This window comes from Tiliqua scincoides, chromosome 8 (assembly GCF_035046505.1).
Source record: "Tiliqua scincoides isolate rTilSci1 chromosome 8, rTilSci1.hap2, whole genome shotgun sequence".
In the NCBI taxonomy this organism is placed as follows: Eukaryota; Metazoa; Chordata; class Lepidosauria; order Squamata; family Scincidae; genus Tiliqua; species Tiliqua scincoides.
This window is the reverse complement of record NC_089828.1, coordinates 26,199,643-26,212,271: the sequence shown is the minus strand read 5'-3', so window position 1 is coordinate 26,212,271 and position 12,629 is coordinate 26,199,643. Positions and strand designations below refer to the sequence as shown.

The 12,629-nt window shown below is 39.1% G+C and overlaps 1 protein-coding gene across 1 annotated transcript in view; it reads left to right on the top strand.

The window, feature by feature from the left end:
• The window catches only part of VPS13C (vacuolar protein sorting 13 homolog C), a 106,329-nt gene that overhangs the window by 25,134 nt on the left and 68,566 nt on the right, over positions 1-12,629 (top strand). The window contains exons 11-22 of the mRNA XM_066635973.1: positions 427-554; positions 1,626-1,732; positions 2,714-2,885; positions 3,438-3,500; positions 3,885-4,023; positions 5,542-5,636; positions 6,856-6,998; positions 8,363-8,555; positions 8,667-8,781; positions 9,344-9,480; positions 11,413-11,536; positions 12,474-12,591. Of these exons, the coding sequence (XP_066492070.1) occupies positions 427-554; positions 1,626-1,732; positions 2,714-2,885; positions 3,438-3,500; positions 3,885-4,023; positions 5,542-5,636; positions 6,856-6,998; positions 8,363-8,555; positions 8,667-8,781; positions 9,344-9,480; positions 11,413-11,536; positions 12,474-12,591 (1,534 nt within the window). The remainder of the gene's footprint in view (positions 1-426; positions 555-1,625; positions 1,733-2,713; positions 2,886-3,437; positions 3,501-3,884; positions 4,024-5,541; positions 5,637-6,855; positions 6,999-8,362; positions 8,556-8,666; positions 8,782-9,343; positions 9,481-11,412; positions 11,537-12,473; positions 12,592-12,629) is intronic.

Here is a 12,629-nt window from a genome sequence, read left to right as displayed (position 1 = left end):
GTGGAATGAGATATTTGGGTTGGCATGCTTTCTTTGAGAATGTGATGAGGTGGGAACGAGAATTGTGTGAGTTTGTCGGGAAAAGGAAAATGTTGATGAGGAGTGGAATAGAAAAGGGCTGGTGACACGAAGAGTGGATTGTAAGGAGAAATTCATGCCAAGGTGGCTTCCCTTGCTGACCCTCATGTGTCAAAAAGATTTAGTGGGAGAAGTACAAGACCAGGCCAAATTGGGTATGTGCCCTTATTTCTTCTCCTACTGGAATTTGTGTGTGTATTTTAAGCACATTTTAAATCTGAACTCTTGAGTGGTGACTTGGAGCGCTAGGCTTGATGGCACTGAGCAGAACTCTTTCTCCCCCACCTCTGAATGTTTTGAGCCAGTTGTGAATGCTGGATTTGTTTTCTAATGTACATTTCACTTCAGTATTTAGGCCAGTGTCAGCCTCTGCAAGACTCTACATTAACCCTTATGCAGAAACAGAACTAAAAACTCCTAAGATTGATTGGTGTATGGAAGTGCAGAGCATTGCTGTTGAACTGACCAAGCCACAAGTAAGATCTTATTTTTAGCTTCTGGTATTGGCTGCATAGTGTTGGTTCCAGTTTATTACTCAGGTAGTATAAACTATTTTATGTGGTTGTGCACATAAACAATGTGGTTAACATCTTCACATACAACTTTTTCAAACTTCTGGAGGTTTTGGAAATGTGGTAGCATGAATCTTTCTGAATATTTTGGTGTAAGGAATGTATTTCTTATAATTTTGAGGTTCAGTCATATTGTTTGTGTGATTGGCTAGTTTAAAATTCAGAAAATGTTTCATATTCTTATTGCACAGCTTTGGTTTCTGAGAAGATTTGTATGTGGCTGTTATCCATGATAAATAAAAAATGTATATTGCAATACCTCCAATAGCATGGGGATTACATTCCCTGAAAGCTGAGAACTGTGCAGAATGATACCATAGGACGGTGTTTCTCAAACAGTGGGTTGGGACCCACTAGGTGGGTTGTGAGTCAATTTCAGGTGGGTCCCCATTCATTTCAATATTTTATTTTTAATATATTAGACTTGATTCTCCCATGGTATGCGACTGCATTTGAGGAAATGTTACAGATCTGTACTTTGAACAGGCTACTGTGTATATGCTTTTAACAATGACAGTCAATTGAACTTACTTCTGGATAAATGTGGGTAGGATTACAGCCTAGGATTGTTAAAATTTTTGTGCTTGTTGATATCACTTTTGGTCATGATACCACTTCTGGTGGGTCCTGGACAGATTCTGGAAAGTGGGTCCTGGTGCTAAATGTGAGAACCACTGCCATAGGATACACAGACTGTGTATCCTATGGCAGTGGTTCTCACACATTTAGCACATTCAGCCTAAATGCCATTGCTCCCGCTGGCTAGCATGACTGTCATGCTGAGACAGTGCTATAGATTCAGTACTAAAAGCAACTGAGATACTAGCATAACTCTTGTCTTGCTGTAAACATATGCAGGATCACTATAGCTAGTTGAAGGTTGACCTAACCTAGCAGGACAATCCTTATGTTCTTATAGCTTTAAACACTGAGGCTCTCTGTGGTAAAATACTTTGTCCTGTTTCATTTCTTTAGTACCTTAGTATGATTGACCTTTTGGAGTCCATAGATTATATGGTTCGAAATAGCCCATACAGAAAGTTCAGACCGGATGTCCCACTGCATAAGAATTCTAAACAATGGTAAGTTAGCAGCCTTTCTGCATTGTGTTTTTTGATAGTAAAAATATTGCTTTAGTCCTGCAAAATAGCTGCTTCTGATGGACAAGTCTTAGGTTGACAACCTAAGTGTGGTTCCTATGGATGGTCAAGTATAAATATTGTATGCACTGTGGGCAGTCAGAACAAATACCAACATGAGTGATGCAACTTGTAGTGAGGTTGGTGGGTGTGTTAAATTCTCTTTATCATCTACTGCTGTCAAAAAAACTTCGCTTGGTTCTGTGTTTTTCTTTCAATTAAATATTTTGTAAAAGCTTTTCAGTGTTGGTGCTTTCTGTGCTTTATATGATGTTTCTTTACTACTGCTTCCCTTATATTATCTATGTATTTTCCATTTGTTCCTCTCTTTATTCAGTGTTTTGAGTCTCGATTACTCTCCATTCTCAAAATTCCTTAAGGTCCTGGAATCTCAAAGGGCCACTTGCTTTGTGGGTGTTTTTTTACAAACTTGTGCATTCCTCTGGAGCAGAGACGCTCAAACTAGCTGTTGCTGTGCACCTGGAATGCAATCCCTGAACGGACAGCATCCTAGCTTTCTGCCCAGGCACCATGCAAAGTCCTCCTTGTTCAGAGGATAGGGACGCTCTGGGCAGTTGCATCTGCCCGGATGTCCTGCCTTCTGGGATGCCAGGCAGGAGATGTGACTGCCCAGAGGGTCCCTGTTCTCCAGCATCAAAAGATCCACTCTCCAGATGGACAGATCTGGCCCCTGGGCCAGGGTTCAAGTAGCCCTGCTCTGGAGTACCCTCAGTATGTGGAAATTAGGACCTTGTTTTTGAACTTGCTTCTGACCTGCTAGGCATCCAACCATCAGAACTCTCTTTACTACCATGTTGTGTATGATATACTGAATGAGCATATTGTAAGGTTCAGATACTTTATGATTTTTTCACTTGCAATAATGAACTTGCTCATAGCTTGTGACTTACTTGCTTCTTACAGGTGGAATTATGCGATAAATGGAATTCTTGAGGTTCATGTCAGGCGATACACCAGAATGTGGACGTGGAGTAATATAAGACAACACAGGCAACTTCTGAAAAGTTACAAAAATGTGTATAAAAATAAACTGACACAGACCAAAGTATCAGAAGAAACACAGAAACAAATGCAGGTACTTCTTGTGATTCTAGAAAGGATGTTTCTTGTTTTAAATAGATTGTAAGAGTTAGTCCTGCAAGAAATATGCCACCATATATCGAAATAATGCCATAAACATACAGATTTATTAAATTTTCAGTCTGTCTAGAGTATAATTTTTAATGAACTTGAAAAACCATCTTTTAGGAATATCTTCCAATATCACAACAAGAAAGTTTAGTTTGTTTGTTGCATTGAGTTTAAGTACTGAGCTACAGTCTTTTTCAGAAATATCTACTGTAGTAATGGCCATTGGACCATGTTTTGTTGGTTATAAGCAAAACAAAATTAAAAATGTTTTATGAAAGAGCAGACAATTCTTGTGTTGTGTAACCATTTGGTAGAATCATAATGTTTACTATGGAGTAACTAACTGGCAAAATAGAGCAAGAGCAATGTAGTTCAAAGCGATGGTGTGCATCTTCGTAGAAACATGACTGACACTTGATGTGATTTACTAGAATAAAACTTTCATCAGGGACTTTCACATTGTGTTTAAAGCTGCGTTTATGAATTTGTCCTACAGGATCTAGAAAAAGCTCTAGATGTTTTCAATATTGTTTTAGCAAGACAGCAAGCACAAACTGAGGTACGTTCTGCTATTTAATTTTGCCATTTGTTTCATAAAACATACTACTGTTTGCTGCAATGAAACCTGGGTTTATCCTTGTGGTACCTTACAGACACCTAATGTATAGCCATAGTTTCACCCACCCCACCACAAATGTCTAGAACAATTTGGTGGGTGAGGGGGTGAATGTGTGTGTGTTCATGAAAGAATGAGAACTTTTGTAGACAGTCCTTTAAAAAACAAAACTACACACACTCCCACCAAGATCCTGTTGTTCCAAGACCATTTTGACTAGTCCTTAAGGATGATAGCTTTGACACCATTTTTGTTTTGTTAGAGACATGAAGTTACGTTTCTTCTTAAATTTTCATTTGATTGTGTGTTCTTGGTTTTGGTTTATAGGTTGTAAGGTCAGGGCAAAAGCTACTGAGGAAGAAATCCACTGATGGAGAGAAGAAAGGTGGTGGGTGGTTTAGTGGATTCTGGGGTAAGAAGGAAACAAAGAAAAAAGAAGATGAAGAAGGATTATCAGTTCCCGAAAGTAGGTTTGAACATTTTTATACTATTGGTCAAGTAAAACAGTGCTTTTCTCATAGATAACTTGCATACTCATTTTTACATTCATGAGAGTAGCAGTTGTTTAGGTTACCCTTCAGTTGACATCTTATTTGATGAATTCAAACATCACCAGTAAACTGGAAAAAACCCGCTGTCTTCATTCTGTATAATCACGTATTAGTTCTATTGGCTGTAATATCATTTGACAATAGATTTTAGCAGTTTCTTCTCTGTCAGCTACTCTGTGTGATACAAAGATACTATCAACTTTACAAGTTTCTTTTAACTGATTCATAAGTCTGGAAGTAGCATGACTACTATGGTGTCTAATATTTCCCCAATCTCTAGACGAGATGTTTGTATCCAAGTGCTTAAAGACCTAAGACTGACTTGTACCACTGGTCCATTTAGCTGAGTACTGGCCACTTTGACTTGTAGTGGTTCTTCAGAATTTTTGGTGGAGGTTCCTTCTGATCCTTTTATGAGATTTTTAGCTTTGCACTTGAGACCTTTTGCATGAAAAGCAGATGTTCTGTTAATAGCTATGGTCTCTACCCAACAAACTGTTAAAAGAGATTGACCCACTCCATCAAGATTATAGTGTATGACAAGAGCAGGTAGGAGATAGCAAATTGTACCACAGCATGGTTTTTTGCAACACTGCAAGTTTAGCCAAACAAATGGATTAAACATATTCAGTAAAGCTTTCCATCCTCAGGAAAACATGTACAGAAAGCAGTATATGAATGTTAGTAATTCAGTTGTGTCTTTTGGTGGAAAGGGATGTCTGCAAAAGTGGCAATAAAGTCTCAAGTCTGAGACATGTTTCATGCTTGATATTAGATGCTCTAACCAAGCATCACTGAACTGCAGGTCAGATCTTATTATCTTGACTTGAGATTCATGCCAGATTGCTAACACTGATCAAGCACTAAAACAGTGTTTCTCAAACTGTGTGTTGGGACCCACTAAGTGGGTCACAAGCCAATTTCAGGTGGGTCCCTAATCATTTCAATATTTTATTTTTAGTATACTAGTATAGTATATTAGACTTGATGAATAGAGTATGTGACTGCATTTGGAGAAATGTTACACATTTGTACTTTTAGGCTACTGCATATATGCTTTTAACAATGATAGCCAATGGGAATTACTCCTGGGTAAGTGTAGGTAGGATTGCAGCCTATGTTTGTTAAAAATTTTCCTGCTTGATGATGTCACTTCTGGTCATGACATCACTTCCAGTGGGTCCTGACAGATTCTCGTTCTAAAAAGTGGGTCCCAGTGCCTAAAGTTTAAGAACCACTGCACTAGAAGAAACATTGGTTGTTACTTTGAAAATCTCAGAACTGTGCTACATTTATGTCTTCTGGCATATGTCTTCTGGCGAGCTTGTTTTAGTATTGTTCACTTGGGCTACAAAATGCAACTCTTTGTATGTTTAAGAAAAGCATGTTGCTGAAATGAATGGTTAATTACAATACCTTAATCATTTGTTTAGCTATTGATGACCTCATGACACCAGAAGAGAAGGCGAAGCTCTTTACTGCCATTGGTTATAGTGAAAGTTCTCACAATCTTACATTACCTAAGCAGGTATTTGCACCTCTTAACAAAAAAGGAAATATCAAAGACTATGTTAGAGTTCCTTTGGGGACAGAAATTTCACTGGGTGAAAGTTCATTCAAGCTAGCCTGTAAGGCTGCTTGACCTCCCTCCTCAGCAGCTCTTAGGGTGGTTTGTAGGCTGTATACCTGATAGCTGGCAAAATGCCCTAGGCCAGTGTTTCTCAAATTGTGGTTCGGGACCCTCTACATTGGTTATGAGCCAATTTCAGGTGGGTTCCCTTCATTTGAATATTTTATATTTAATATATTAGATTTGATGCTACCATGATACGTGACTGCATTTGGGGAAATGTTACAGACCTGTACTTTTAACAAGCTACTATATATATTTTAACAATGATATCAATGGGACTTACTCCTGGGTAAGTGTGGGTAGAACTGCAGCCTAGGATTGTGAAAAATTTTCTAGTTTGATGTCATTTCTGGTCATGACCTCACTTCTGGTGGGTCCTGATAGATTCTCATTCTAAAAAGTGGGTCCCGGTGCTAAACGTGTGTGAACCACTGCCCTGGGCCATTGAAACTTTTTTTCCTTCTTTAAACTTAAAAATGGGAAGAAGGTACAGACAGGCATAATTAGCTTAGGCCGGATAGTTTAGATTTAAGTTAAACCTCCTGTGAAAAGGAAGAAATGGACAATGTTAATTCATTAAGAACATTAGCCATATATTGATGTTCAGAGTATAATGATGTTCAGGGTATATATTGTGGGTGGCAAACTGGATGCTATCTCTCTTTGTCCCTGAATTATTCAGATTTTATAATTGCACAGAAATCTGTTTGCACAGCATCCCTTGATGACACATCAATCACAGGACTTGGGTGTCAGTTTTATGCAGATCACACTGTCAGGACTATGTGCATTGTGTGTTATGTAGATCCTAATATGTTTGCAGATTTCAGCATTTAAACAGCCAATTTAAACAGAGCATCATGAAGAGTGTATCCCTGCTACTGTTTGTACTTTCCAGGTATTGGCATAGGGATATAGTTATAAAACACTTGCTATACTTTGGGTCATATCTATTCCAATTATTGAAAAAAGATGCTAAAGCATTTTCTCCATACTAGTGCAGCCTTAATTTTGTACATAGTTACATTTTGATGGCAGTGTATACTGTAAATCCATGTCTTGTACATGGTGGAATTGTGTACTGATATTTTTAATGCTTCTGTGTCCTGTTTAGTACGTTGCCCATGTGCTGTCCCTGAAACTGTTAAGCACTTCCTTTACCATTAAAGAAGATCAGAATGTTCCAGACACCCTTAAAATCCAGATAATTGATTTAAGCACAAAAATTTCACAGAGGCCAGGAGCACAAGCCCTTAAGTAAGTGGTGAATACATTGCACTTTGTTCAGCAGCGGGTACATAATAAAAATGATTGTGATTTCTGCCACGATAAAATCATGCTTCATGACTTGTGAGTTGGTTTTAATTAGTACTGATTTCTTGGATGGAACTTTGAAGTGCCATGAAACTCTTCCTGGTTTAGTGTGCCCCATTAAAATTAGTGGTGCTAAAGAGCCTCTCCCCCCTTTCCCACTTCAAAGCAGCAGGGTGTTGTGTTATCATAATTCTGCAGTTCCCAAACTGTGGGTTTGGAGCTCACCCTCATGCTTCATGCCTGTTGCTTTTTTTAACTCTTAAAGTGTCGGATGTCATTTTTTACCCACTTTTCACTTTTAAATAAACCAAATTAAGCAGAACCAACTTTTAAAATGTGGAAAATAGTGACAGGGCACTTAGTTCACAATATCACTTTTAGCCAGTCAGTTCGATGCACAGCTGGCTTCTGTGGCATTATGTGTTTATGATTTTTTTTCCAAAAAAATATATGAATACTTAATGCAACAGAAGCTGGTTGTGCAGTTTTTTTTGGGAAAAAATAATTGATTGCTGGATTGGGCTATCTTGGCAAGAAAAATGCAATAAATTTTTTTTTCAAAGTTTCACCTAAGCAAAATGCTGCCACCAGCATCTTCACTGCAGCAGGCTCGGGGAAGTGGTGCCTTGTCAGTGGTGCCTTGCCAGTATTTTACTGTTATTCCTTGTACCAAGTTCATTATGCACAAGTTGAATCACTGTTATGCTGTATATGTCATAGGTTCCCAGACTTTTCCTCAGAAGTTTGGAAGCACTAAGTCTTTGTGGAGGTGAGGAGAAGGCAGTGATGCAATTCCTCCGGATCACACTGCTGCTGAGGACGGGAGTCAGGTTCATCTTTCCTCCACCTGTGCCGGCCTTGAGGGTGCAGGGAGAACCATAGACATCTCTGCAGGGCTCCTCAAGCCTTAGAAATGTTAAAAATACCAAGTTTAAATAAATGTTAAATACCAAGCAGCAATCACTTCTAGTTTCACAATCAAGAACTGGGTGTGGTTTCCAATTGCTTTTTTAAACATTTCTAACACTTCTAAGTCTTTAATATTTCTTAAACCTGCAGAGGTGCCTGTGGGGCTGCCCGCATCCCGCCCCCCGTGGCTGGCACAGATGGAGGTAAGTTGAACCCCTCCCCCCTGTCCTGGCAGTGGCGTGATTCTGAAGATTCCCCTCCCTGCCCCTTAAGGTGCCAGGAACAAGTGCTTCCCAGGCTGATGGATTGTGACCCACTACTTTGGCAATCACTGGTATATATGCATTTTTCAGTTGTATTTTTAATTTTGAAGTTCTGCTTTCAAATTTAATTTTCAGGATAGAAGCAAAGCTTGAGCATTGGTATGTAACGGGTCTAAAACAACAGAACACTGTACCTTCCCTTGTGGCTTCAGTTGGGGATGCCAAATCATCTCTGCTTAAAATAGAATTTGAGACTAATCCAGAAGACAGCACTGCAGATCAAAGCCTCATTGTACAGTCGCAACCTGTGGAAATTATATATGATGCTGTGAGTAGAGCTCTGTAAGAAATGGTCATAGGTGTTATTTTCCTTTTATCTCTTATGTTCATGTGTTTGTAATTTCATGAGGAAAATGACAAACAATTCTTTCATTTTTAGAAAACAATAAATGCAATGGTGGAATTTTTCCAGACAGATAAGACCATGGACCTTGAGCGTTTAACCATAGCCACATTATCAAAGTTGGAAGAAATTAAAGAGAGGACTGCTACAGGTATCTTAGAAGTATCTACTGTATGCTCTCAATGACAAGTGGATTCTTTATTAGTCTGGATGCTACGGTATATAGATGCTAACAGCTGTTTGAAGGAACGTTTTGTCTTGGGGATACATATTGAGATACAGTGCAGTGCTTGCTTATATGCTATTTCCTTGTGGTATCTTTCTCTTTTTCTTGCTGTGTCCATGGAAGGTCCAGAACCACCTTTCAGAGCGCGATACCATAGTATCGCGGTATATAGATGCTAACAGCTGTTTGAAGGAACGTTTTGTCTTGGGGATACATATTGAGATACAGTGCAGTGCTTGCTTATATGCTATTTCCTTGTGGTATCTTTCTCTTTTTCTTGCTGTGTCCATGGAAGGTCCAGAACCACCTTTCAGAGCGCGATACCATAGTCTTTCGAGACTGAAGGTTGCCAATACTAATAATACTTGTCCATGGAATATCTGGACTGTAAATGTTCTGCTTAAGCTGTAGGAAAAATAACAGTTGGTCCATTCCTTTGCAGATCACTTCAGTGTGCTCACCTTTTCTTTCTTTTTTTTTTAAAAAGGACTCACACACATTATTGAAACCCGAAAAGTTCTTGACCTGAGGATTAATCTGAAACCATCCTATCTTCTGGTTCCACGGACAGGCTTCCACTATGAAAAATCAGACCTTCTCATTTTGGACTTTGGTACATTTCAGGTATGTAATTTATTATCTCTCATCTTCTAACTTTACAAGAATCAAAGCTTAAAGACTCTTAAACTGTTATAAAGCAGCGGACTGTTTTCATAAGTTTAACTTAAAAGTGATTGTGAAGGAGGAAGAAGGTGGAGATTGCCAGGTAGTGAAAAGCATCCCCTACCCCCTCTCCAGCAGCCTGCCCTTTATTGTTGCCACTCCTGTTGCTTCACAGATTTGAACCATTTTTTATCCCTACAGTCAAACTTTAACTGAAAGTTACTGCCATTCAGACTTTCATAATGTCTACATATCTACTTTTTCTCTATAGCCTACAGTTGTTATCCCTTGGCATACATCTGCTACAAATCACTGTAGCTTTTTAAAATATTGCAATGTTGTGTCTTCAAGGCATTAGGCTGGATTCCTATAGAACGTTTGCAAGTGAAACAGCACTTCTGCTTCCCAGATGGGGTCGGAGTCATGAATTCCATCAGTTCTTCCAGGCAGTGGCACCCTCTTGCACTATGTATCATGGTATTCCTGAGGTTCCCTCAGTCCTCACAAGTGCCTTTTGGGGTGACTCTGGGCTTATAGTTCTCTAGATCCAAGTCAGTGAAACTTGCAAGTTGCAGTATGCAAGTTTACTGTGTAGCAAGAAGTAGCATTTTGCCTTTCAGTTTTGAAACTGATTAAGTGGTGACCAATTTAGTTCCCAAAGCCTGAAATAAAAACTTTTAATGAAATTAGTTCATCTAAAAGTATAATAACCAAATTTTGGCAGTCTGGTAATTTGTTATTCTAAGCCAGGGGTGCCCAAACCCTGGCCCTGGGGCCACTTGCGGCCCTCAGGGAGCCCCCAGTCTCCAATGAGCCTCTGGCCCTCTGGAGATTTGTTGGAGCCCACACTGGCCCAACGTAACTGCTCTCAGCATGAGGGTGACTGTTTGACCTCTTGTGTGAGCTGTGGGATGAGGGCTCCCTCCACTGCTTGCTGTTTCAAGTCTGTAAGGCAGCGGCAGCAGCAAAGGAAAGGCCAGCCTTGCTTTTTGCAAGGCCTTTTATAGGCCTGGAGCTATTTCAAGACCTTCATTCATTCATATAAGTTCATCTTTAATATATCCATTTATGTAAACTTATGTAAATTTATTCAAATTTTAAATGTAAATACTTTTTTTTACTGGGCCCCCAACGCAGTGTCAGAGAGATGATGTGGCCCTTCTGCCAAAACCTTTGGACACCCCTGTTCTAAGCCAAAGTTCTTAGTATTATGTGGGCCACAGTTCCCAGTATAATGTGGGCCACAGTAAGTTATTTGTACTCAAAAATGTTACAGCAACAATTTTGCACAGAAATGACAGTTTCTTTTTACATGTGATAAAAAGGACACATGTAAAAAGAAACTCTCATTTCTGTGCAAAATTGTTGCTGTAAAATTTTTGAATACAAATAACTTGCTTTATTTTTCTTTGCAATGTGTTAGAAATATGATCGTTGGCTAACCTTGAAGTCTATATATAGGTAATTGCATTTTTAATAGGATTGTTGTCTTTATTTTTAAAGCATTTCTAACCCCCTCTTCAACTGACAAAGCTGTCAAGGTGGCTTACATAAAATAAATGAAAATAGATCATTAAGGCAATAGTAATGGGGTGTGTGGCTTTGGTGGTGGCTGACTCTGCTCACAGTTAGTGGCAGATTCTGCCAGTGTGTCTGAGGGGAGAAAGGGCCAGTAGAGAAGCAGCAGCTGGTGTAGATTGTAATTTACCTTACTGTCTGCTTCTGCTTCTCTTCTTCCTGCTCATAATAAGAAAATCTAAATGGAAAAAAGTGTTGGTAAATCAGTGTTCAGTTGAGAGGTGCTGGCAGTTTAGCGTATTGCTATAAGATGGGTCTATGAAAACAGAAGTTACCAGTACATTCTAAACAAGAGTGAAAATCATTATTCTCTAGTTGAACAGCATCAGTCAAGGTGACCACCATACATCAAGTGCATCCCTGGAAGAGATTATGGACAAAGCATACGACAAGTTTGATATAGAAATCAAGAATGTGCAACTGCTATTTAGCCGCTCAGGTATTAATATGCTGACCAAGTAAAAGATGTATTTGAAAATCTTCTCAATTCCCAGCTAATGTGCAAAGCTGAAAATGGCACTTGTAAAAATGAAATTCTAAGCAAGTAGTGAGAGTTTTAGCTAAGCTTGGATTCAGTCCTATCCAGCTTCTCAGTACCAATGTAGCCATGCCAATGGGGGATGCACTGTATCATGCAGTGCGGTGTCTGTCACGGAGACTTCCTCAAGGAGGAAACATTTCCCTTACCTCAGGATTGCATTGGGGCTGCATCGGTGCTGGAAAGTAGGATAGGATTGGGCTTCTAACTGACCAAGTTTTATATAGATAAAATATAAATGTATAAAATATAAATAACTGATGGACTACCTCCTTCCATATGAACCTGTTCATCAATTGGGGTATTGTCTGAGCCTTTCTCTGGGCACCCCTATCTTCAGAGGTGAGCTGAATGGAGAGAGGGTATTTTAGCGGTGGTGCCCAAACTGTGGAATGTCCTTTTGAGATACATATGCCTGTTCTGTTACTTTATTGGCAGCAGGCAAAGTCCACACTGTTCTTTGGGTGTTTTATATAATGGCTAGTTCTAGAGCTATTTATTCCTTCTTTGCCTAATGATTTCACTATTTATGTTTTGAGTGTGCTTTTTTAGCTTTTTTTTTAAAAGTTGGGGTGCCCTTAGACTTTGGAGCACAGTTTGAGAAACACTGTTTGAACATCTTCCGGTCTGCGAAATGGAAATCCAGTGTGTTTTTTCCATTTCTGCTGTGCATCAACTGCATGTGTCTAGTTCTTCCATGGTGTGTCTTGATTTTATGTATGTAAAACATACATACATAAAATCTTATGTTGTTGTCTTACTTGTAATCTTGCTTATTGATGATTCTTATATTGTTGTAATTATCAATGGGACTTCAACATTCTTAACTATACTTCAGGAGAAAATTGGAAAAAGGCACGGTTTGAGCATCCATCAACACTGCACATATTGCAACCCTTGGACTTGCATGTACAGCTTGCCAAATCAATGGTGGAGAAGGATACCAGAATGGCTAAGTAATTTATCATAACTTATTATTGTTAAGAATATTTAT